The sequence below is a fragment of the Eriocheir sinensis genome, chromosome 14 (assembly GCF_024679095.1).
Source record: "Eriocheir sinensis breed Jianghai 21 chromosome 14, ASM2467909v1, whole genome shotgun sequence".
Lineage (NCBI taxonomy): Eukaryota > Metazoa > Arthropoda > Malacostraca > Decapoda > Varunidae > Eriocheir > Eriocheir sinensis.
Genome location: NC_066522.1, coordinates 13,978,864 through 14,005,914, shown reverse-complemented (window position 1 = coordinate 14,005,914; position 27,051 = coordinate 13,978,864). Strand labels below are relative to the sequence as shown.

The following is a 27,051-nucleotide window of genomic DNA, read 5'->3' as shown; positions in this document are numbered from 1 at the left end:
TCACATAGCCTACAGTGCTAGGCTGCTTTTGACAGATAGATTGATAAGCAAATAGGCTACAATTAATTAATTATTTTCACTTTAATATGATAAATGGTCAGTCTTTTGTTAGGATGCTGTGGTATCGGTATTTTCTCGACTGAAAATGTATGTTTTGTGTTACTTTGGGACAGAATGGTCTTTAAATTACACAGTACAGATAATCTGTATATAAATTTACGGTCATACGCTTCTAAGTTGCTTTTAATATATGATGTGCCAATTTACCCCATAGTATGTGCCAACTTACCCCGTATGCGGGGTAAGTTGGCACATGTTAATTGTTTTTTTCTAAAGAATGCTGTACTTTTGTTTGGAGAGAAAACATTGTTTTTATTGCATGGAATGTAAGAGGAATGTTTGTAGTTTTGACTGAAACTATCAAATTAACAAAATCCTCTATCGTTTTGCTTCCATCAGCGAAAATGTAAAAATTGTGCCAACTTGCCCCGGTCTCCCATAATCGTCATTGTCGTCGTCGTCAATCATTACTAGTCTACTGCTGGACAAAGGCCTTTCCCAACGTTTTCCACCTGTCTTAATGATGTCTACTTAGTTGATCCTGCGCCAGCAAATGCTTTAATTTCTTTTCTCCACCTGGTTCTCAGTCTGCCCTGAATTCTTTAATTATATCTGAACTGCCACTCTCTTACATTGTTTGTTCATCTGTTGTCAATTTTACTCGTGATATGACCTGTCTAAGTCCATCTTTTATTCACAGTAGTCACTCAGATGTCTTAAACCTCTGTCTTATTCAAAGGTCCTGACATTGGACGCTGCCAGGGTTAGACCCTCAATGGTGGCTCAGTTGTACCCAAACGCTGTTGCCATCCCCTGCTCTGGAGCAGATCTGTCCGCCGCCGTATGCATATGTAACAGCCAATATTTATAACTAGACATTTTATTAAGTGACTGAACCTTTTAGGCAATATTTGAATTGGCTCGTTTACTCAGTCAGTTTACAGATAGGCAGAATAAAACACACTGACAGATTTCTAACTGGAGCCACTTAACATCGAAGCAGGGATTCACCTGATTGAGAATTTTTACTTTTTGTGGCCATTGTCCTCACGGTAAAATAGAAATGTTGCATGAGCAGAAGGACAGTATTCTCGGACGCTTTCGACTTCCACAACAAATATTTCCAAAGATCACAAAGATTGGTCGGGTTTTCATGAGTGATTATCACGTTCATAGTGCAGAAGCCTTGTTTAACTATCACTAGGCTCATAAAAACTACCACTGGAAATACCTACAACCGCTATGTAATCCCTATCAAATATGGATGTGTAAGCCCGAAACGCTTGAGAGTATGGACCCTGGCAGATAAAGGCATAGCTTTGTCTTAGCAGGGATCAGACCTTCAAGGGCTGCGCCACATCTTCAACCCTTCATGGTAACACAAAAGCTTGTCCTTTCTTTGATGGCGTGATACCCTTCCACTCCACGCCACTTGTTTTGTTTGTTTCCTTCTTTTTATTTCAAATATTTGAACACTCCTGTGCGGAATTTTGTCGACGGGAAAATAAAATTCCCCTTGAAATTCAGTAACCGCTATTTTTCGGGGGTGGGGGAGCTTTGGTTTTCCCTCCATGTTTATGCTTCGGTCCATTGCCTGCGTCTGTTTGTCCATTTGTGAGAGACGCAACACTCAGCATTGATTTCCGTCACGCTCTCGCGGCGTTGGACGAGGACACGAGACCTTCACACGCGACGCACCGTAAGCCTCTAAATACACCGGACTGTCGAGCTTCTCCCGCACGAAGGTGGTGAAACGCCCTAATGAAAGAAAATGATAAATGAATCGGGAATATTGAAAATCAAGTACCGCAATTCCTGTATAGCCCCGGAAAAAATGTAGGGGGAAATATAAAACTTTAGCCCCAAGTCGCGTAGATTATGGGGCAAACGTAGGAGGAAAATATATATCGTCAGACCCAAACCATTAAAAGGCATGGGGGGGGAAGGAGGGAGAAATTCTAGTGCATTCAATCCCAAGGTGTGTAATTACCTGGGAAAAGGAGTTAGGGGGAGAGGTGTGTAAATTGGGCGCATAAAAACACGGAGAAATACTACAGGTTGTCAATCCTAAATAGTTTAAAGCCCGGGGAAAAAAAATGAAACTTGTGAGAAAATATGTAAAGTGAAATCCAAATTCTCTCTCTCTCTCTCTCTCTCTCTCTCTCTCTCTCTCTCTCTCTCTCTCTCTCTCTCTCTCTCTCTCTCTCTCTCTCTCTCTCTCTCTCTCTCTCTCTCTCTCTCTCTCTCTCTCTCTCTCTCTCTCTCTCTCTCTCTCTCTCTCTCTCTCCAAGGACTGTTCGGGATACATAACAGAAGGAGGACACATTAGTTTATCGTCTTCCTGTCTTTCACGTGGCTCGAGAATTACGTGTCCGCTCCGTCAGGTTCCCTCGTACATCGACTTATCTGCCGATCTGGAAGGATTTCGAATTTACTCCCGCGGACCAGAGCCTCCCGCTATCGAGTCCGTCCGGCCTTCACGCGCGTACCCCAACATGGCATACCAAAACCGCCCACCACTGAAATAGCTCCGCGTAATAGTTCCTCTTCAAGCACTTCACGCACTGCACGCTTGTTTTCTCTCCCAATATTGTCTTTTCCTTCTAATTCAACTATAGTCGCGTGTATTTTATTTTATCTGTAGTTGTGACTTTCTCTTGTCTCCTCTTTCGTAATTATTTAGCGTCCTAATTGTGGTTCTTACTGGTACTTCATCCCTTTCATACCTTCTCCAACTTTACGCATTTTAATTTAACATGCGTGGCTTCTTAACTCACCTAGTATCCTCTGCCTCCTCCTTTGCCTCTTAAATGAATGTAGCTCTTCCTATAAAAATAATTCAATGAGCAGGACTCCAACAGTGCCTTCCTCGTACACTTTCAGCTTCTGCTCATGTTTTATCTTCAGCCACGACGCATGGTTCCTGTTTATCTCTGCTTCCTCTTATCTGCGCTTCCTTCTGCGTCTTCCTCATCCCTCAAAATCCGGCTTTTCCCTCACGTTAGTCAAGAATCAGGTTTCCATCGTTTTACCTCTCGCACAGCTTCCAGCGCATGTGCTGTACTTACTCTACTTTCTTCTTCCTCGTCCTCCTCCTTACCATCCTAAACTCTACACTTTTTCAGCCTAATTCAACAGTGGCTCCTTTCGTATTTCAACTAAAACCACCACGCAGGCACACCCAGCTCTCTTGCTTCCCCTTCCCCCCTTCGTGTCCTCCTTTCTCTGGCTCAGTTTCTCGTCCCCCTCCTCGTGGTTTGCAGCGTTTTCTTTGTGGAGTCGTATTTGTTGAGACAAGGCAAAGGGGCCGGCAAAATTTACGAGTAATTTGTAGGTAATCATAAACGGCTCTCGACTCCCTAACTGCCGTGTGTGTGCAGCCTCGCGTTGAAGAAAGCAAACTCTTAAAACAAAGTGCCACAGGAAATTACTTAAATAGCAAGTGGTTGGCGAGAGAGAGAGAGAGAGAGAGAGAGAGAGAGAGAGAGAGAGAGAGAGAGAGAGAGAGAGAGAGAGAGAGAGAGAGAGAGTTAAACAGACAGACAGACAGACAGACAAAATTATATATAACAGAAACGCACAAATAAACAGAATCAGACAAGCAGAAATATACAGTAACAAACAGACGAACAGACAGACCAACATAAAAACAGAGGCAAAAAACAAATAGACAGACAGATAGACTAAATTCTTACCAACTTGAATGAACTAAAATAAAGGGAGGGAAATAAATGTTATTCTTTCTCCGCCCTTTTGCAAGTTCCTAATGAGGCCACGAACTCGAATTAAGGTGAAGAAATCAAACCAGGCATTTAATTTTGTATTAGTGCCTCGCGTAGCTTTAGGGAGACATCTAGTGGGAAGGTACTGCATTAAAATAAAGTAAGAATAAAATAGAATAAAAATGTAGTGTAGAAATGAAAAAGGGAAACAATCGATAAGGAAATCTGATTTGCTATCGAAACCTCTCTACGGGTTCATCTCCCTGCGTGTTCCCTTTCCTTTGATGTGGAGATGAATGCAATGTGCGAGTATGCGTGGGAGTATGTCAGGTGAACATGTTGAAACGTGATACTGGTGGCGGGACTCAGCGAAGCTATTTGTACGTGGTTGCTGTGTTGACGATCCTGGCAGATTTGTTCCTTGTGAGTTATACCTTTGGCAGCCACCATGAAACCGCTGTCCACCTTCGCTAAACCCTTGTCGTTGGCGGTGGTGAAGGTGGTGATGGTGGTGATGGGGAATGTGTTGTGGTGATGGGAGGAGGATGTGCCGGTGATGGAGTTGCCGTGGTGGTGTTGGGTGTCGGGATAAGTAAATTAGGTTGGTTGGTGATGTTGTCTCGCATGCTTGTTTGCTTGTGTCTTGTGCCTGTCTGTCTCTCCTCCGTGTTGGTATGGGAAGTTCTTTGAGTCTGGGGGAAGGTGCCGTGTTTGTGTTGGAATGGTTGAGTGTTGTCCTTATCTGTCTCCTATTCATGCTTGTAGTTTTGTTCTTTTTTTATTTTGCCCTTCGTTCTCTCATTCTCCTCCTATTTTTACTGCTTATCTTCTTTTCTTTCTCCTCCTCCTCTTCCTTTTCCTCCTCCCCCTCCCCCTCCCCCTCCTCCTGCTTCTCCGAATGCGAGTACCATCAACTCCTTTAAAAATCGAATCGACCGTCATTTTATTGCGACAGGAGTAAAATTAAGACCGAAGTGCTTTCATCTGCTCTGCGGGCATCAAGTGACTGTCGAGCAGATTAAATCACCAGAGCGGGCAACCTCGCAATGAGCCCAAAGGCTTTCTGTTGCCTGCATTTCCATGTTTCCATGTTTCCTCCTCCAGAGAGTTATCGCACGCCACTTTATTCAGTTTCTTGACCTTCCTCTTGATCTTATCTTCTGTACCGTTTCTCTTCAGAATAAGAAATAAGTTTTGTCTTCTCCTCGACTATAACTGGAATTTTGTTTTGAGAAAACGTTCATGGCCGTTTTATTGCTTGAGGGGAGTGACCCAGCATTTACTTTTCACAGGGCTCGTTGCTCGCAAGATAAAATTTTCATGACTGCTCTTTATTCTCCTCGCCTCGACCATAAACACTACCTGGGGGTCGCGGCGGCCGGGACGCATTCGACAAAGCACCATTTTCTGTGTGAGAAGTCAGCGGCATGGGAGCGGCGAGCCTGCAGATGTGTGTGTGTGTGTGTGTGTGTGTGTGTGTGTGTGTGTGTGTGTGTAAATATATACGTAAATACATACATACATATATATATATATATATATATATATATATATATATATATATATATATATATATATATATATATATATATACACACACACACACACACACACAGAGTACACCTGTGTTGCGGCGTCGCCGCTCTTCCCTCTCCCGCGCACGACACACGCCCCGTCGCGGCATTATCAGGGGTGGATTATTAAGCGGGCTGTAAAAACAAGTGCGTTACCTCCATTTATGTAATTGTTTAGGACTATTATGGTTATAAAAACCTTTTTTAATGTTCACATTCGTTTTCTCAAACAGATTGTATGTCCTAGCAACGCCCTCATCAGCCCAGCGTTGGTATACACCAGACACGCACCGAGGCGGAATATTTTGTGAAAAAGCAGCGATTGCCATGCAAATACCTCTCATCGCTGCTCGCTCGCTGCCCGTCACCTCCTCCGGCAGCTGTCACGTTAAGAGTATGAGCAAGCCGTCCATGAAATGATGATTTACTCCTGGGAAGATTCCCTCCATCATTGCCATGTCGTTACAATTACTTTTATTTAACTCCTCAGTAATATGCATCCGTGTTGTATATTCCATGCAGTTACAAGTGAGACCGTTAAGAATACTTTTGTCCTAAGCTGTGCTAATAAATAACTTCAGGAAGTGACTGGATACGTTGTATAAATTATATTGGCTAAACTAAAATTGATGAACTAAATTTTGCTGCCTACTTAATGTGCAGAGCTTCACTGCGGGATCTGCTGATGGCCGGCGGGTGAGTGTCCAGACGCCTCATTAAATCTCACGGCGGAGAAAGACTGAGCCCTTGCAATTCTTTGGGTCATAAGAATATCTAACTTTTCCTACACTGAAGAAAAAGAATATGGAAGTAAATATATTTTATGGGCGACAAACACTCAGCTTGCATTAAAGAATTAAACCTTGAGGAAAGAGTGACGATGAAGGTGGAATGTGTGCTCGTGTGGAGAAAGGTGAGGAGAGGAAAGGGAGCGATGACAGGTGTGAAGGGGTGACACATGAGAAGAAAGATCGCGGGGTGACGTGAGGAAGGTCGCCGGCTTATGAAAGTACGATTGCACGATATTCTTTGAAAGGTGAGGATGGGCCTGAGGCGGTGATAGGGAGACGGTGCTGGAGAGGCTTGCGCATATTTGAGAACCGAGGTCTAGATTTTTTACCTCTTGTGTTCCCCGAGACATGATATCGGCCCTCGACATTTCGCCAGGAATATTGGACAGATGGCAAGGAGAACGGAAGTAGGAAATGATAGGAAGGGACGAGGGCGAGAGGGAAGGAAATCGAGGGAAGGAGGACAGACTGACAGACGGTTTGAAGTGAGGTTGCAGCCTTGAATAGATGAGAAGGAGAACGGAAGAAGAAAGTGACAGGGAGAGAAAAGCGTAAGAGGGAAGGAAAGAGAAGGAAGAAGGACAGACAGACAGGTTGGGTGACGTAGATGAGTTAGAATGAGATAGAATGAGTTAGATGGGAAGAACAGAAGTAGGAGATGACAAGGAAAGAAGAAGGTAAGAAGGAAGGAAAGAAAAGGAAGGAGGACGGATAGAGTGAGACAGATAGGAAGGAGAACGGGAGTAAGAAGTGATATGGAGGGAAATCCTTAAGTGGGAGGGAAAGAGATGGAAGGATGACAGACAGACAGACAGACAGACAAATTAGAGTGAGGTTGTAGAAATTCCCAAGCTGATTCCCAGATAGAGATGGCACAGAAGATATTTATAATCACTCGACACTCCCGCAGCGGCACGTTAGGAGCGACCGTATGTTTGGGAGCTGGGCCATTGCGTGCTACCCCAAATCCTGCCGGTACGAGAGCCACCCCAGAGACGACGCCACTTCCCGTCATGGTTGGGCATCGATTGACCGGGATACCTCGTGATGGATAGTGCCCCTCGACGGTCCAGATTCGATGGCAACTCCGATAAAGCTGCAGGACCCTTCCGAATCCCTGGCAGGCGGGGGAGAACAGGATATAGCAGCGATATGTGGCCCGTCAAAAATCCCTTGCCAGACGGCCTCCGGTGGGCGATATTGCAGTGTTGAAAAGTGTAACAGTGGTGGTGTCGGAGGTTTGGACGTTTGGTGTGTGTGTGTGTGTGTGTGTGTGTGTGTGTGTGTGTGTGTGTGTGTGTGTGTGTGTGTGTGTGTGTGTGTGTGTGTGTGTCTCTAATACCACGCGTCATTCGCCACCTATTGCCTTCAAGTTGAGGTCTCAGCGCCTGTCTTTCCCCTCTTACCTAATTTCACTCAGCTTATTGTCATCAGCATTCTTGGTCCCTTGTCTCCACCTCTCTCGTTCATGGAGGAGGAGGAGGAGGAGGAGGAGGTGGAGGTGGAGGTGGAGGAGGAAGAAAAAGAAGAGGAGGAGGAGAAGGGGGAAGAGGAGATGGAGGTGGAGGAGGAAGAAAAAGAAGAGGAGGAGGAGAAGGGGGAAGAGGAGGTGGAGGAGGCGGAGCAGCAGATGGAGAAGAAGGAGGAGAATCAGAAAGAGGAGAAGAGAGAGAGAGAGAGAGAGAGAGAGAGAGAGAGAGAGAGAGAGAGAGAGGATGAAGAAAAGAAGAAGCATCCAATAAGAATTCAATAAAAAAGACGAGTAGGAAAAGAATGAAAGTTTATCACTTCCAACAAAATATTTTATCAGAAAAAAAAACTTCACAAGCCTCAACACAACACACACACACACACACACACACACACACACACACACACACACACACACACACACACACACACACACACACACACACACACACACACACACACACACACACACACACACACACACACACACACACACACACACACACACACACAAGTAACGCAATCATTGGACTGAAGATGGACTGCTTCATGCCATTAATCTCAGCGTTTTTTTTTTTTTGTTTTTTTTTCAAACTTTTACTGAACTCCAAATTGATGCACCCACACACACACACACACACACACACACACACACACACACACACACACACACACACACACACATCGAAGGGCAAAAAAATAAAAGTAAATTATATCACGCCATTAGAAAAATTATGTTCATGGCGTGTAAAATGTTGGATCTTATAATTAATGTCGCTTTTTTATGTTAGTGCTATTACTGCAGCGTTATTTTTATTTTTATTTTCATTGTACCAGGCCAAATAATTTATCGCATTTTATTATTTTTCCTTCCTCTGTGTGTGTGTGTGTGTGTGTGTGTGTGTGTGTGTTTGCAAGAGGCGTGCGTGTTAGAGTTGATTAGGGCGTGGAGAGCCGTGTGGCATTTTAATTACTCGGGAGAACACGGAACTAATAATGGACATTTTTTGCGTCTGTCTGTCTGTCTGTCTGTCTCTCTCTCTCTCTCTCTCTCTCTCTCTCCCCCCCTGATAACATTTTCTTTCATTCCTATTTTATATATATTTTTATCTTTTCTTAATTATGTATATCGTGTGTGTATGTCGCCTCAGCACACCTGGTGCTCCACCCTACAAAACTACTCCGCTAATCTCCAGGAAAAGACTCAAGAACCCCGCCTCCAGCACACCTGCGGGCAATGATAATCCTATCCAGCTGTTGCCAGTTCTGAGACTCGCTAATCCTGCCCCGAGTCCTGCGAGGTCAAGTCAGCAACCATATTCTCCCCGCAACCCACACACGCATCACAACTCACTCCCTCTCGTCCTGTTCATCTACGCTGCCTCCGACCGCGTACATCAGTGTATACAAATAAACCTAAGACTGCTTGACTGTGCTTTTCCATCAGTGTCCTGGCTAAGAAGAACACTACAGGATTGAATATGCTAGAATACTGACCAAGCTGTGACATGTCATACGTATTGCACGGAGATGGTGGCGTTTTTTTACTAGAATCAGAGATGACTTTCTTTGCCATAATCTTAGAACTGGTAAAGGTTAAAGGAAGGTGTTGACTGTCCAGAATGCTCGACGTGGTAAATGACTGTGTGAGGATAGCGTGTATAAGATATGAGGGAATCAGAATGACCTACAATTGACAGATTGTGCTGGAAGTGGTTCGGAAGGTGAAATAATGTGAGCATAAACTAATCAGGGAAACTTGCTTTTTTTTGTGCCGGGAGACATTTTGTGCCTCAGATCTTAATGTGATGTGAGGCATGAATTAGTGGGGTTGATGATTGCTGTGTTCATAATCATTGTAAGGAGTCGGACTTAATGTGTGTGTGTGTGTGTGTGTGTGTGTGTTAGTACTTTTCTGTAAGTGTCTGTCTGTTCATCAATCTTTCAGTGAAGCATAACTATGTTCCATAAGTTTTTCTCGACACTTTTGAGCTTCAAGGTATTCCATTAGACGGTGCCCGTAACTTTTTGTAGCTACTTTTTCTTTCTTTCTCGGCTAATGAAACTCTCCCGCACTTTTTTGCTGTGCTCTCCTGCGTACGTACAGCTGTTATTACGAAAGAATGTGTGGATGCTGCCGCTGCTGTGCTACCCCGACTTATTTAATTACTTCTGCTGTACTGCTGCTAGCATTGCAGCTGCTGCTACTACAGCTGCCACCACTGTTACTATTACTTCTGCTTATATTGCAATGTATACTACTACTACTACTACTACTACTACTACTACTACTATTATTATTATTATGATAAGCTACCAAAGCCTCCCTCCACGGTGCAGATACAACAAGTTGAATCACACAAAATACCAAAAGGTACTGGAGAGAAGCAAAGGCAACGGATAGTTAAAAACTGGCCAGTCAAAGGCAAAAGAAGAAAAATAGAATTACTGTTTCAAAAAGACATTCACACTAGACTTAAATGTAGAACTGAGAAAGAAAGGAAAGGACAATTGTAAATTGTAACTGATTTTTTGTCAACGACGAAACGAACAAACGAAATTGTCTCGTACAACATTTCATAACATTAAAAAAAAAACAAAAGAACAAAAAGAAAGACTCTCGAACACGTTAGTAGTAGTAGTAGTAGTATAGTAGTAGTAGTAGTAGTAGTAGTAGTAGTAGTAGTAGTAAGTAGTAGTAGTTGAGTAATTAGATGTAAGTTAGAGTAATAGCACAAAGTAATAGAATTTATAATATAAAATAAGAATAAACATATAATTTTAATAAAAATAATGATTTTAATTATAATAATGATAAAATAAATAAAAAAAAGAAAAATATTTAGAGGTAAAAGAAAAAAGAGGTCCTTCCCCCTCCCCCCCCTGCCGCGGCTCCCTTTGGAGGCTTCACCGCCACTTTTTCGTCGCGTCGTAGAGAACTGAAGATACTTTAGAAAATAATTAATGCTCTTTATTTCTTCTCCTGTGTGAAAAGTAACCGCTTGTGTGTGTGTGTGTGTGTGTGTGTGTGTTTTATTTATAGTTGTTAAACTTTTTTCAAATTTTGCATAATTAACCGGTAAAATGTAAAAGTTTTGAAAAAAAAGTTGATTTGTGCGTGTTGCAGCGAGAGTAATGGTGGTAATGGCGTTAACTGTAATAGTAATGATGGTGAAGAAATTTGCGGAGTTAGAAGAGTAAGTGGAGCACATTCCTGCAGGTTCCTCTTCTTCTGTTCGTGCGTGCGTGCGTGCTTGAGTGCGCATGAAATGATGGAACTGATTTATCATGAACTAGAGCCACAGTTGGCTATAGCCAGCTCATACGACCCTGAAAGATTTATATTGATTGATTTGATTAAGTTACTCATATATTTCTTTATTTTGCGAGTATTATGCTTCATTAGCTTGTTACAGTATTTTTCAAGAGGGTTGTCCATTTAGTCAGGCTATGTCTTTCGTCTTCGTCTCCCACCTTTCTATGCGGTATTTCGGGGTCTAGGTAATTTATTTTTTGGCCTATTTCACCTTTTTCGCAGGAGGCAATGCTGTAGCAAAATTTATGGAGGCCCACGCGTTACATTCCCTTGTGTTCATCCTTCCTGTAATACTTCCTGTTTGTGATGCCGCGCTTCGGGTGACGTAAGGCCGCGCATCGCCGGTAAGGCACTCCACTATTCACATTTTCCATCCATGGTCGAGCTTAGTGCCGTGTTTCGCCGGTCCTGGGGTAGGCTGCGACAGTTTACCGAACACTGTTATAGCAGACGAGTCATTATTTCAGAGACAGCGTGTTTTAGTAAGTTATATATTTTACATTTGCAACTATATATTACTCTAATGATTTGGAGACAATTTTCTTGCCTCATGTGTTTGAATAACCGTCTACAGCGTGTCCCTAGGTACTCCAGGTGTTAGATCACCGTCCCTGTACTTTGATATTCACGGAAACTAGACTGTGTAATTGTGCATCTTCCATACAAACACTAGAAGTAAAAAAAAACGTCATAGAGAGGAAAAATGGCAAAGGGAGCTGGGAGTAACCGATCCAAGTACATCCTGTGACCCCTCCATGCATGCAGATTGTACAGGGGAGTTTCTGAACCTGCAGGAAAACGACTTCACCCTCACATTTCCCTTCCGCGGCACACCCAGCGCGGTAAAGTCCACGCCAGTAACCCACGTGATTCGCAGGCTTCGCGTAATCCCGTTATCGGCCCGTCAGAGGTGCTGTCGTTTCCTCGGGGCAGGTTAGCGTGTCTCCCCACTCCCCTGACGCCCCTCCTTTCCCCCTCCGTCCCCCCCTCCTTCGGTGCTGCAGGTTTTATTTTAGCTCCGGTATTTTTGTACGTACGCAGCTACAGAGAATGAAATATAAAGTTTTGTGGACGTATGCACACACACACACACACACACACACACACACACACACACACACACACACACACACACACACACACACACACAAAGAACCCACGATATCCCCGCAAAGAAGAAGACTTGAATGACGGCAACTTTCAAAGGGAGGGGAAGTTCGCCTCATTTTGTCTAACTTCTCCGTCGGGCCTCGCGTGGGGCCGCCTGTTTCGGTGTGTATTCATGATCCGCCAATCAGTGCCGGGCCGCAGAAAGCCGCCGCTGCCACCAGTCAGTCCGCGGGGGGCATCAAAGAACTGGGAACGGATTCTTCTTGTCATCCATGATCTACGATTCTTTGTAAGTAACGCAAGAAAGCCGCATTTCGATTACGAAAAGTTTTTCTTCTCTTGCACAAGTTATTATTGCCTTTTTTAATTAGTTACCACACAGCTTTACATTTCTATGTCAACAGAAACTTATCCAATTGTAATATTTTTGAACGAATACTGCAAGACATTTCTACTCTTTTTAGTCCGTCTATTTGTAATCAGGAAATATGTCAACAGATAATCTCTTGCGACATTTATGTACGTACACTGCAAGAGATTAAATTCCTTTTGGTCCGGATGTTTGTAATTTGGACTTTTATTTTACCTTTTCTTAAGAGACTATTGGCACACCTCAGTCTTCCGATGCATTGCAAAACCTTAAAAAAATACTCGGTATTCTCTTCTATATTCTGTTAATACTCATTTGTTTTCTATCCTCGAGGTCGTAGAGAAAATAGAAAAAATGGTTAAATAGTTTCATCCCTTGCTTAAAATGATAAAAAATAACCTACTTTTACATTTCCTAAAAAACATTACCAAACTCACGGCAGCGTTCACTAAATCTTAAATGAAGGCATATTCATAAAGCAACTTTTGTCCGCTGCTCACTCTGTTTTTCCCCGAACGGCAAAAAGAAAAAAAAACATAAATGACATGCAAAGTAGTGCTGCTGAACTTGTATGATTTTTGTTTTGCGGCAGCCATAACCCTCCTTGCCCCCCCCCCCCTCCTCCCCTTACACCCTCTCTCCCTCCCCTCCCCTAACTCCCTCTCTCCTTCTTTCTTTTCTTCCTTCCTTACTTCATTTATTCCTTCCTTCGTCCCTTCCTTCGTTCCTTCCTCCTTTTCTTCTTCTTCTTATTATTATTATTATTATTATTATTATTATTATTATTATTATTATTATTATTATGATGATGATGATGATGATGATGAGCTACCAAAGCCTCCCTTCAGGGTGCAGATACAAGTTGAACCACACAAAATACCAAAAGGTACTGGATAAAAGCAAAGGCAACGAATAGTTAAGAAACTGGCCAGTCAAAGCCAAAAGGAGGAAAAATAAATTTACTGTTTCATATAGACATTCACACGAGACTTAAATGTAGAAATGTCTGCAGAAAGGACAATCTCATTGGGTAAATGATTCCGTAAACTTGTCAACGACGGAAGAAAACATCGTGAGAATTGTGTCGTACAAAAATTCATTGGAAAAAAAGCAAGATCGTTTTGACAAAGAACAAACCTCGTGACCCGGGCAGGGTTTGAGTATTTTTTTGAGTCTGGAGCGATAACTCTTACCTCCTGCAGACACACACACACACACACACACACACACACACACACACACACACACACACACACACACACTCTGAATGTGTCACTTTATTGTAGCTTCATTGTGTTCGTGCCGCCATTGTTCTAGTCCGTAACTCTCGCATTCATTCTCTTTGCATTTTCTTAACCCACTTTACTCTTTATTTAGAGGTTTGTTCCTTTTTCCTCTGGCCAAACGAATGCTTTCTTACCTTGGTCTTGCTTTCCCTTCCTTCCTTCTTCCCTTCCTTCCTTCCTTCCTTCCTTCTTTACCTTCTTTTGTCTCTCTTAACTTCGGACTATCTTTTCTTGCTTACCTCATTCGTTTGTTTGCTTGTTTGTTCGTTAGTTCATTCATTCCTTCATTCCACCTTTCCTTCCTTTCTTCTTTTTTTTTCATTCATTCTTTCTTCCTTTATTACTTAGATTCTTTCCCTCCTTTCTTTTTTCTTTGTTTCTTTGTTTCTTTCTTCTTTCTTTCTTTCTTTCTTTCTTTCTCCCTTCCTTCCTACCTTCCTTACCTTCTTTAGTCTCTTTCCTTCAGACTATATTTTCTTCCTTACTTTATTCGTTTGTTTGCTTGTTTGTTCGTTTATTTATTAGTACTTTCACTCCTTCATTCCACCTTTCTTTCCTTCCTTTCTTCTTTCTTTCCCCTTTTTCATTATTTCTTTCTTAGTGACCTACCCACCTCTCCTTCTTTCCTTGTTTCCTCCTTTTTCATTCTTTCTTTATTACTTACCTTCTATCCTTTCCTTATTCCTTCCTTTCTTCCTTCTTTCCCTCTCTCTTCTTTCCTTCCTTCTTTCTTTCCTCTCTTCCTTCTTTTCTTCCTTCCTTCCCTCTTTCCTTCCCTTCCTCCCTCCCCTCTCCCCTTCAATCTTTCCTTTATTCTTTATTTACCTCACAATTTTACCTTCTTATTCACCTACTTTCTCTCTTCCCCTTTTCCCTTCGTACTTGCGTTTCACTCTTCTTCATTTATTCACGATTTAATTCACTCTCTCGGTCTTTATTCATACCCCACTTTCTTTCAGTCAACCAGAATTTTACTTTTGCAGAGATGACGGATGTTACAAGTAGTATTCGCAGGAGTAACATTAGTAGTAGTAATAGTAGTAAGAGCAGGAGGAGGAGGAGGAGGAGGAGGAGGAGGAGAAGCAGTAATGTGGTAATAGTTAAAGAAATGTCGCTTCTGCTGTTGATAATGTCACTTTTTAACCCCCAACCCAAATAGTCACCTTTATAAACAAATGCCAAAGTCAGTAAGAAACGATAGACAACAGAGTAATCACTACTGAACCCTTGCAAGCGATGAGGAGAAGGCAGCGTAAGAGAACAGGCGGCGGGACGGATGAAAGCAGCGGCAGTCGTGTGTGTCAGCCGCGGCATTGTGTGTCTTGATGAGTGCCTCGTCTCGCTGAGGAATGTATTGTCGCCCGCCTTTGACTCCTCCAGACAGCTGTACTCGTTGATGATTCCTGCTTGCCGATAGATGTGGTGGGTGGGTGGAAAAGGGGGGGAGAACAGGGAAGAGTGAGGGAGGAGGAGGAGGAATGAGAGGCATAGAGTGGGGGAGGAGGAATGGTATAGGCGAAGGAAGAGGAGAGGAGTGAAAAGTGGGGAGGATAGGGAAGAGTGGGAGAGGAGGAGGAGGAGGAATGAGAGGCAGAGAGTGGGGGAGGAGGAATGGTAGGTGAAGGAAGAGGAGAGGAGGAGGAGAAGCGGAGGGTTTGTTCATTGGTGTTGGTGGTGATGGTGACTGTGGTGGCGGTGATTGATGTGGTAGGTGAATGTGAAAGTGGGGAATTAAGGAAGAAGAATGGGGAAGGGGGGAAGAGATGAGTGAGAGGGGGAGAAGGAGAAAGGAGGAATGTAACGTAAAGATTAGGAGTTCTTTTCACTGGTGTTGGTGTTGTTGGTAACGATGTGTGTGTGCGGTTGTTGGGGGTGCTTGTGGTGGTACTGTTAGTGATGGTGAAGTATTCGGTAGTTTTCCTTTTGTTGTTGTTGTTATCCTTTTATTGCTATGTTATTATGATTATTATTGCAACCATCATCATCATCATCATCATTGTGTGCTTGTGGGTGTACTTGTTCAATCTCGTTCAACCTGACACTCTCCCTCTGCCTGCAAATAGCTCTGACTCTAAGAGAAAGTACTGCAGACTTCCCGGGAGATAATCGGCTCCTCTTGCTATTCATCACCTGGCCGATCTTTTATTCTGTGGCACTTTAGGAGCTCCGTCGTGGCTACCGCAGCCTCATCACGTATTCATGGGGAGGAAACGGAATAATTAAGAGATATTACTATGACGGGAGAGGTTAAGAAGATGAGGGACTGTGTTGGGAAAAAAATAATCAGTAATTCACATGAGTGAGATAACGTACAATATCGTAATGTTAATGGAGGCTTAGAGATACTTAAAGTGCGAAAGGAAGATTGTTTTGCGAAAGAGGTTCTGAAAAATTTCTGAACTCCGATCATTAACCATTCAGTCAGTACATCAACGCTTGGAATCCTGTGTAGAGCATCAAGTATATATTTTGAACTACTAATTACTTCCAACAATACGTTGCATAGTTCTTGTTTATCTGTCATAGAATTTTAACCTGAGTAGCGATGAATATTTTGAAAGTTACACGAGCGCTGTGAACCTTATGACTACGTATAGGGTTCAAGTATTTATTTACTCAGTTTATAAAGGTGTACGCTGAGCGGCGATCCTTGTATATTAAATAGATGAATGAATAAATAAATATACAAGTAAGAGATGGGGAAACTGATGATGCTACAGTAACTATAAAAGATTATGAGCTGTAACATTATAAGATACGAGTTAGATAAATGTGAGCTCAAAAGTAAAGAATAAGTGAAAATGATGCTGCAAACTTTTAGTAATTGAAAGCACGATTGAACTTCTTACGCGCTGCTTTTTACCTTTTCTTCCTGAATTACCGGCAAGGAGCAGGAAAAAGGAAGAAACATACTGGCCAACTTGCAGCTTCAAAGTTGCGAGAATAGAGCTGATAAGTAAAAATACAAGTCGTTTAGGAGAGTAAGACTGGGAAAAAGTAGCCTGGTTAAAAAAAGAGCAACCCACACCGAAACAGTCGAGTACACCGAACCGGCCGTGAGACTTGTGGGCGGAATTGAGGAGAGGACATTGATGGGGCGCATGGCTGAAGACTTTCCATGTTTAGAGGCATGTTGGAGGCATCGTCATCCACTAGTCACGGGAGGTGCCAGTGGTGGAAATGATAATGTGATCCTTTACCTGGGAGATTCTCCTTAGGCTGTGATACAAACTTGTTCCTTAATTCCGTGATTCCTTCTCACATTGCTCCGCTTGTCTCTTGAAAGCCGGCAGCACTGACGGATATAATAACTGACTACTATTATCATCATTGCTTTTATTATTATTATTATTATTATTATTATTATTATTATTATTATTATTATTATTATTATTCAAACTACTTTTATTTGCTTTAATCTCAGAGGATGGTATTCACTTTCATTGCCTTAATTATGTGTTAGTTCTACATTGCGTGATTTTTTTATTTGCCGTGAGATGAATATCCCTTTGATGCGGAGTTCATGTTAATTCATCATCCCTTTGTGTACAAGACTTACTTAGGTGTGCGGGGTACCGAAATGTCTTCTTGATTCTCTTGTGTAGACGTCTGTGAAGAATAATTATGTGTGTGTGTGTGTGTGTGTGTGTGTGTGTGTGTGTGTGTGTGTGTGTGTGTGTGTGTGTGTGTGTGTGTGTGTGTGTGTGTGTGTGTTTTCGTGTTTGTGCGTGCTTGCGTGCCTGTATATATGTGCACTTGTCTGTGTGCGTGCGTACCCAACCTTTGATATTGCTAGAATAGACAAGTAATTGGTAGGCAGAGAAATAAATGTTCGCGGTGTTTACAAAAAAAAGTATTAACCAAACTATTCTTCCTGACAGATCGGTCCACAACTGGCCCTCCACTTCCGAGGATCACCGTCGTCGAGGTCTGCTTTTTGACTCCCTGCGGTGAGTAGAATCGTTTCTGGTTCATATCGTTTGCAGGTATTTCCAACCAGTCATATTAGCCGACATTCCACACATTTCCGGTTTCTTTCATTCCTCACATTTTTGCAATTCCCGCTGTCCTAAACACGTGTATTAAACCCCTGCGCTGGGTGTTTCGAGGCACATAACATGTGTCGCTATCAGGTGAGACTATCAACAAAATGGGAACTGAAATAAATACTGGATTCAAGTCTTTAAGAGCAGCTTAACGGACCATCCTTGAAGGTTTCATATTTTTTTGCATTTGTAGCAAAGCACTTTCGAGTCTGATCACTGTTGCTTCGCCAGCCACAAAATTTTCAACGTGATTTGTATTTTTGTATATTTTATCGTCGGATGCAGTGTGCCTCGCTGAACACGTGAAGGAGCAGCTCCCCATCGGGACGCCGCGAGGCAGACATGCCGGAAAGGAAGCCTCAAGGGAGGAGTCGAGACTTTGCCTCCTAATTGGAATGCTATGACTTCACATTCCTTTCATAGCTTCATAATCCTCTGAAAATATTATGGATTTTCTTCCTTCGAAGCACGCCACACCAAGGAATAAACATGTCTTGCTCGGATTTTTTTTTTTTTTTTTTTTGCGCTTAAGGAAAGAAACCAAGATTTAAGCAAAATGTATATAAAAAATTACTTCAACACGCTGTTCCCACAAAATAGGAACTACTCTCCCCACGCTTTCATTTTCACGTGAGCATTGCGTGGCCCGCGGCGCTGATGTTGTGACGTCCTCTAGAGCTTCACATTTCTGTTCGGTCTTGTGGAGGCAGGTTGCGTTGTTTCTTTCGCTCACTCGTGGTGGGGTGCAAGTTGGGTGGATCATACCCGGCGAAACTGTTATCAGGTGTGAAGATTAGGAAGGGATGTAGTACCAGAATGATTAAACGTAGATAAATAAAGAAGTTAGCAGTGGAAAGGTGGGGGGGGGGGGGGGATAACACGTCGATATTGTATGGTGGTCTCTAGAATAGGTTGGATGTAATGTCTATTTCCCAAGTACTGTGTTGAGTTTTTCCTCTTGGTTTGTTCTGGACGAATTGAGATTTTCTTAAAGCAACAGCAGAAAAAGCCTGACCAAATATGTTTGCACACACACACACACGCACACGCACTCGCTCTCTCTCTCTCTCTCTCTCTCTCTCTCTCTCTCTCTCTCTCTCTCTCTCTCTCTCTCTCTCTCTCTCTCTCTCTCTCTCTCTCTCTCTCTCTCTCTCTCTCTCTCGAAAGGCTGGTTTGGAGTGCATTTTCCCCCTGCGGCTCTGGGTGCTGTGCCTGACCTTTGCTGGGGGGGGGGACTAAGGAGCAGGGGAAAGATCAAGGCACCAGCCTCCCATTTGTTCCATACAACTTTTTTAGCGAAAAAAAAAATCATACGCTAAATTTTGTCTAGTAACATCTATTGTTTTAGATTATATGTTTGTAACGATCATAAAATTGTGTAGCCAGTCATTTAATATACTTTATATCGATACGCCGAAAGTCAACTTTGATCCCCATCGAAAACAAAGGAAATGGTACCTATAGCCTACAACAACGTCACAATACACGGAGCATCAGCCTTTAGTTCCGTGCTGTAGTCACATCAAACAAATCAGTCCCTTGCAGGTATCAGTAATTAATTTGTATCTTCACCTGCACCAGCTACTTCCTGTTTTCCTGCCTTGCCGTGCCACCACATACAGGAGTGACGCTGCGATAAAACACTGCCTGTACCATAGCGGGTTGGGCGGACCACCAGACCCCACCAATAAGCCTACCAGCGCCATAAGAAGAAAAAAAAGGATTGCTTCGTGCTATCGTGGCGGGACAAGTTTTCGATGCATTCCGATTCCGTTGTCCGCGTCTCGTGTTGTGTTGCAGCTACTGAACGGTAATACTCGCGTGTTGCAGCCACTGCCAGTACAATGTTAGATCAGCTCATCCGTCCTTGTGTTGCATCTTCCTGGACAGCGTTAGTTAATATTACCCCGTTCGCGTGTTAAGGCGCCAGAACAGTATTAGTAAAGTTCTTGAGTCCTGTTTGTTGCGGCTGACGAAATACTCATAACAGATCAGTGTTCTCTAGTCTTTCTATTGCCGCTTACATGAACACTTTTATATATTTTGAAACTAGTCACTGTGTTTTGAGCGTTGCCATATTCTTTTACTTCAAAATGCATTTTCAAATACTGTTATGTGTCAGGTTTCCAGCCATTTTGTTTTCGTGAAACATAAAAATGATGAAACTTGCTGGAAAGGAAAGTGTAACGTAGACATGACGTGAAATAATTTTTGAAACAATTTCTCTTTTACCGCACTACTCCCCGATATGTAGACACTAAAAACATAGAAAACGTAAAATTTTGAAAAAGAGGTGAAGCATTACCTGTGCCCACCGGAGCTGGCCGAGGCTCCAAGGAAGGCGGAGGCCCAAACCAGTCTCCCTTTAAGGATCCGGAGGGTTGGGCCGGCTTCCTCCTGTTCCCTGAGGGTCAGAATAGTCGATGTTTGGATGGAGTAGCTGAACTTGCAAGGCTCGTTGATGTTTATGTCATTGTTTCTGTTGAGAGACACGCGTCAGTTGTATTCTATCTCCTTTACGATCACCATATTAGTAAAATGCGAGCAGTTCCTCTTCTTCCCTCCGTCATATTCCAAGCTAGTGAGCGATCTCTTGATTAAACGAGTCTGAGTACTATCTATGATTTTTTTTATCAGAGCACCAGAATTTCTAGTATTCGTCCTGTGACTGAGGATGTGATGATCGTTTACACTTCAGAGTTTGTTTAAATTCTCAGTTCAAGATTACTTAAGTGATCGTGTCTGAAGGTTTGGGACGAAGAAACAGCGACCTGATTTTTCCCGATTTACTCTTGGCACCCGTCATTTGGGGCCGCTCTCCGCGTAGATAAAAATGATATAGTGCTGCAGAACGTGACTTATCTCTGTATCAGCCGCATCCCTACGTTCATGATCGCGTCGTATTCGATAAAAAAAGAGTCTGATCATGCATATGTTAAAGTATATCTTGCTGCATCTCGTTATGAAAATATCTACCTTGCTGTCTGAAGAAAACATCGGTTATCCTCCTATTTCTCCTCTTCTTCATTAATATCACCCACCATCACCACCACTATCATCATCATCATTGTAATAATTATAGTCATACCAGATACCTTTTTCTTTGGTCTCACTTCCTCAACATACTTTTGCAGTAAATAATAGTCATTAATACATTCAAAGGTTACTGAAGGTAGAGAGCCGCTTCCATATATTGATGAAGTAACTTTATCGGCACTGGAACTGATGTTGAAGTAAAGTTAAGGTTCGTTACGGTGCATAAAAGTGACTATGCAGCTCGAGGTAAAGGTCCTCTTGTTGATTATTGAAACTGAATAAGGAATAATGATAGTATTGGTGGTTGTACTAGTAGTAGTAGCAGTAACAATAGAAGCAGCATATGCAGTAGTAGTAGTAGTAGTAGTAGTAGTAGTAACAGTAGTTGCAGTAGTAGTAGTAGTAGTAGTAGTAGTAGTAGTACTGGTGGTAGAAGTAGCAGTAGTAGCAGTAGTAGTAGTAGTTTTTTTTTTTTTTTTTTTTTTACAGCAAAGGAGACAGTTCAAGGGCACAAAAAAAGTAAACATTAATAAAAAAAAAAGCCCGCTACTCGCTGCTCCTAAAAAGAATCCAAAGAGTGTAGTAGTAACAGAAGTTGCAATAGTAGTAGTAATAGTAGTAGTAGTAGTAGTAGTAGTAGTAGTAGTAGTAGTAGTAGTAGTAATTACAGAATCAGTAACAATAACGGTATTACAGAAGCTGTCTATTTCTACGTGCTAGGGTCGAGCACGGCAGTACTCGGTTTATATCGTGAATGCCATGGCGGCGCTCTCAGTCACGGCAGTCCATCAAAAGGTTGCCGTGTGTAGGCAGCTTTACGTGGCTCGTGTTTCTCTTCGTCCTGAATTTCCATAACAGAGAAGAGGAAAGGCGGAAGAATCTTTGGAAAGTGGGGCGGTTCTGGGGGCTGGCGGCGAAAATTTTGTAAGGCGCATTTCCTTGAGCTGACTTACCTTTGATTCTGCTTACATTATACATGCATATATATATATATATATATATATATATATATATATATATATATATATATATATATATATATATATATATATATATATATGTATATTGACAAACAGACAGAGACAGACAGACAAACAGAGTTATTTTACCGGGTAATGTAATTGATACTTGGGAGTTGCTGCGACATAATTTATTTTTACAAAAATAACATTTTACAGTAAAGGTTATGGTACACCTACGGGTAAATAAGAACATCGAGTGTAAGACAGTGCGGCCTCGAGGGGCGCCGACAAGCGGCAATGTCCCGCCTCCTGCCGGGGTGCCGGGCCGGGCGGCGCTTCGGGGACGTCGTGTTCACTGCTGAATATCAGGAACACGACAGACGCGCGGCCCTGCCCCAGCCCCGGGCCTGGGGTGTGTCCGGGGACGCCCCGCGTTAGGGGGACGCCACAGACTCGCTGATAGTGCACAGTGAGGCTCTGGGGGAGGTACGCCCGCCGCCTCCCTGGTGGTCTTCACACAACAAGCATTCATATCATGGGTATGGATGTGTGTATGTCTGTGTACGACCTTGTATGTACTTCTTTTGAATGACATTTTGTTTTATTTACATGTCGAGTTCATGAAAATTTTGTACGACAAAAGTGTGTGCGGTATGTGAGCTTACACAGAAAATAATTAGCTGTAATGTCTCTGAGAGAAGAGAACCATGAACGTGCGGCGATGCCCGAGTGCGAAATGAAACATCCAGTGCGAAAACTTGAACGAGAGCAACGAACAGCCAGTCGGGCACACGCGCCCACACCATTTCAGCGGTACAAACATTCCAGACAGCTACAGCGACACGGCCATTTGCCCTTACTGGACTAGTCCTCTATGTACAGTCAGCTGGTGGCGAGGCAGGGCCACGGCGTGCCAACAGCCGAGGGGTGAGGGAACAGTGATCCGGGACACGACACGCAGGAACACGTCAGGGTTGCCTTTCGTCTCCGAACATGAATAATTTGTACAGATTATGCAGGCCATTCTTTCCCGTCCCCATAGTGTCTCTCTCTCTCTCTCTCTCTCTCTCTCTCTCTCTCTCTCTCTCTCTCTCTCTCTCTCTCTCTCTCTCTCTCTCTCTCTCTCTCTCTCTCTCTCTCTCTCTCTCTCTCTCTCTCTCTCTCACACACACACACAAAACACACACACACACACACACACACACACTACCTCCATACTCACAAATACCAAGCCATCACACAGTCACCTTTTCCGTAATCCTCACACACATTTTCAAACACGTAGCATAACCTTCACTTGCTCACCGTCTGTCTCAATCTCAGAAAGAACCCTTCACTATTTCATAACCCGCAAAGGTCACGCGTCCCCTCATGCAGGAGAGCGTGGCAGCGAGAGGAGAGACGCTGAGGGTTGAGAGAAGCCGACGGATTGTGAGCAGATGTCGAGGGTGGAAAACCTATGGGTGTAGTAAGAGGCAGCGGATGGAGAGGCTTATAGGGGCTGGCTGGCTGGGATGTTCTCGGTAGGTGAAGGGACGATGGCAGTGCATGAGGAGACGTCGAGGGTGCAGGGACGGCGGATGGAGAGGCTTAAAAGGACTTGCTGGGGTTCTGTCGTTGGGTGAAGGGACGAGAGCAGTGCATGAGGGGCCGTCGACGGTGGAGAGAGAATGTAAGGAAAGTGGAAAGGTGGAGAAGAACTATCGATTTGTGGAGATACGTTGGTACAGTGAAAAAGAGCGATAGGTGGAGATGCAGAGAGTAGATAGGTGGAAGAACGATAGTAGGTGGAGAGGCCTCGGGAGGGGTAAGGGTGGAGGATGGAAGGGGTAAAGATCCATGGTAGCGTGTTAGTGTGCAGTCTTACCTTGCTGTGATGAACCTTGAATTTGACCCGACAGGCACATGGAGCTAACGCCAAGCGGCCCCCCTGACACACACACACACACACACACACACACACACACACACACACACACACACACACTCCATCATCATCATCGTCATCATCCTCTCTGCCGTCATTTTCTCGTCTAATCAAATCATTTTCAACTTGATGTATTCATTATTATGCTAATATGATAACTAACGATACAATAATGACGGTAAAACGATCGCGGGGAATATAACAATCTCTAATTTTGATAAAGCGTTTCTGAGCCGAAATTCCTCTCATGCTTCCTTTGTCTCGTCCTCTTACTTACCACATCACTAATATTTAGATCGCTTTAATTAAAAATATACCTCGTAAACTTCCATGAGTGCGAACTTAATCGGCGATATTATGAAAATGACGCTAATGATTTATCTTCTTTTAATGACACGCTCGCTATACCGTTTTCATTATATTAGGGAGGAATTAATCGTTGAGTACGAGCAGAAATTCATGGAAGTCATTCGTTAGGGTGGTGGAAGGTGTGGGGGCAGGGACGGCGGTGCTCCTCAGAGGGCGGGTGATGCACGGCGCCGCAGGTCGTGTTGATATTCCGTCCCTCGCCCCGCCGGCCCGCGAGTGTGTGGCAGTGGCTCTTGCGGCTCAGTGTGGCGAGGCTGTTGAGGACGAAAGTGTGTGTGTGGGGGGGGGGGGGGGAAGAGGGGTGGCTGGCACTTTTTAAACTCTAACAAAATCGTTTAGGGTGTTTTCTTAAGTGGTAAATAAGGACACACGTTGTTTTCGGCCATTTCACCGCTTCATTGCACTACCTGTCCGTTTCACCACCTGTTCATTTCACTGCCAACACCTCAGCCCTGTTCCTTTAGTGTCGACGTTTTTTTTTTTTTTATGTTGCTCTCTTTCTTCGTCTCATTTCAGTTCATCGTTCATCACAGTCTGTTCCTGTGACACACCATACCTCATACACCGCGCTCGTTTAACTTTTCCTATTCCTCAAACATTTCTTTCTGTCCAGCACAAGAAACCACCTCTTTCTCCACCTGCCTCATCCATCCATCTGTTAGCTGTCCCTCCCCGCCGATCAGCTCCTCCAGAACCCTCGTCCTCCAGATAAACCCCTTCCATAACAGTCCTGTCGTTCTCCCCCGCCCGTCCATCCATCACGCTCGTAGTCTTGTCTTCTTTACATAAGCCGAGTCCAGCGTCCCTCCGACCCTCAAGCTTGGATGAAATATAGGCTGAAGATATCGCGTCACTTCAGCGAGGAGTGACACACACACACACACACACACACACACACACACACACGCGCGCGCGCACGCACGCACACACACACACACACACACACACACACACACACACACACACGTATACATGTATTAAAACTACATACTTTCCTTCGAAAAGGAATTCAGTTCGTATTAACCTTGTTACTTTGCTAATGTCGTCTATATAAATATGATTCATACACACCTCATGTTAAGCTCCTTGAGTTTGTCTTCCTCTTCTGATATTTTCCTCCAGTCTTTAGAAATTATATGTTCAAGAAGAGTATCACCTGTACTAGCAGTATCCGTTTTTACATCCTAGAAAAGCTTCCTCCTCTTTCCTAAGCTCACACGCTGCTCGTTTCCCTTAAGGTCTATTTAATAAATGCTCCCCTGACCGCCGCCGGACGCGGAAGTCATCTAGTTACCATAGTGACGTTGGCGACTGTATTGCCTCAGTCTTTTTGCAAGGCTGCTTTAAAAAAAAAAAAACGGTATTTTTTCACACTTCGGTATCACTCTACATTGGCGGCAACTGTATTCATTCACTTCTCGCTCTTTTTCCACCTGAATAACTGCCCCAGCCGGGGCGCGCCACCCGAGGTATTTCAGGGGAGGAGGGAACAGAAATGTCGCCCTCTGGGAGTGAGCAGGAACACTTTCACGCACCGCAAGGCATCCATCACGCGAGACAGGCGCCATTACCAGGGCGGCCATTCTCGTCAGTGTCGTTGGTCCGTTGACACCACAATGAAACTGTGTAGAACAAGACACTTTACGCTGCACTCGCTGTTCTTCGGGGTCATGGTGCCGGGCCGAGCCCCCCCACTTACGGGTGATACTTGAGCCCTTTTTTTTCCCTGTGCGGTGGTCCTGGGAAGTCACATCAGCCGCCCCCGCCGGGCACAGCCTGTCCGTGCGGGCGGGCTGTCGGGCCAGTGGGTGGGTCAGTTGGTGGAGTGGGACAGAGCCTCGGCCACCACCGCCGCCGCCAGCAGGAGGGCCAGGCAGGGGCGCAGGGACCCGGCGGCGTCCATCGCGCGGGGTTGGATGGCTGCGATCTGGTTATCTGTCCACCAGAGAAAACATATAGATAAATAGATAAATATAGATAAATCAGTAAAGAAAAATGTTTACATACCTATTGAATTATTTGTATGTTTTGTCATATGTAATGTTAATGTCGACTTTCTTGCTTTTAAAAACGCCTTTAAACATTTGTTATTTGGAAACTTGAGCCGTTGAACTAGTATACAGATGTAACTCAACAAAGCCCTATTCCTGATTATAAAATTTTGTTATTATGACATTTCTTCAGAGCGATCAAAGAGAAAGCGAAAGTGACAAATAGTTCAGCGCCCGTTCAGAACTTACAGAAGGAACTCTTAGGAATTAAGTTAAGTAGTAGTGAACTTCCGATTGATATAGAAGTTGTCGGCGAGTGGGGCGTGATTCTGACGCTTTTATAGAACGATAACTTGTCGAGGCGGAGACTGATTTTTCATTATATATATATATATATATATATATATATATATATATATATATATATATATATATATATATATATATATATATATATATATATATATATATATATATATATATATATATATATATATATATATATATATATATATATATATATATATATATATATATATATATATATATATATATATATATATATATATATATATATATATATATATATATATATATATATATATATATATATATATATATATATATATATATATATATATATATATATTGGAGAATAGAAAATTAAGACTTCTTTGTGAACGCAGATGAGTCAGACCGCAGGAAGCGAAAAGTGCACCAATTTTATTTTGAAGATGCAGCCACATCCCAAAACAAATAAATCTAGAGAGAGCTAAACTTTATTATGAAATTGCCATCTTCCCAGAAACGAGAAATCTTGGCAAGGCATCAAAATTTTATATATTGTAAAGTAGTTATAACAATGAAGTGAAAATGTACTTTCTCTAGCTTGAAACATTATGCCACCTCAGTACTGAAATATTGTAATTTAGGATATGCGTAGTAAGATTTCAATAATATATCATTTGAAGTTTCATATTTATTGTTATCTTGTAGGAAATTTGAAAAGCAAACCGAATAT

The 27,051-nt window shown here is 43.0% G+C and overlaps 1 protein-coding gene and 1 long non-coding RNA gene across 2 annotated transcripts in view; one reads left to right on the top strand and one right to left on the bottom strand.

Annotated features, from left to right (window-relative positions):
* LOC126998520 (uncharacterized) overlaps positions 1-27,051 on the top strand; it is a 121,447-nt gene that overhangs the window by 17,508 nt on the left and 76,888 nt on the right. The window contains exon 2 of the long non-coding RNA XR_007752910.1: positions 17,581-17,649. This is a non-coding gene — a long non-coding RNA (uncharacterized LOC126998520). The remainder of the gene's footprint in view (positions 1-17,580; positions 17,650-27,051) is intronic.
* Positions 21,925-27,051, bottom strand: part of LOC126998519 (fibroblast growth factor receptor-like 1) — a 79,899-nt gene continuing 74,772 nt past the window's right edge. Inside the window, exon 6 of the mRNA XM_050860268.1 lies at positions 21,925-25,974. Within this exon, the coding sequence (XP_050716225.1) occupies positions 25,853-25,974 (122 nt within the window). The 3' untranslated portion in view covers positions 21,925-25,852. The remainder of the gene's footprint in view (positions 25,975-27,051) is intronic.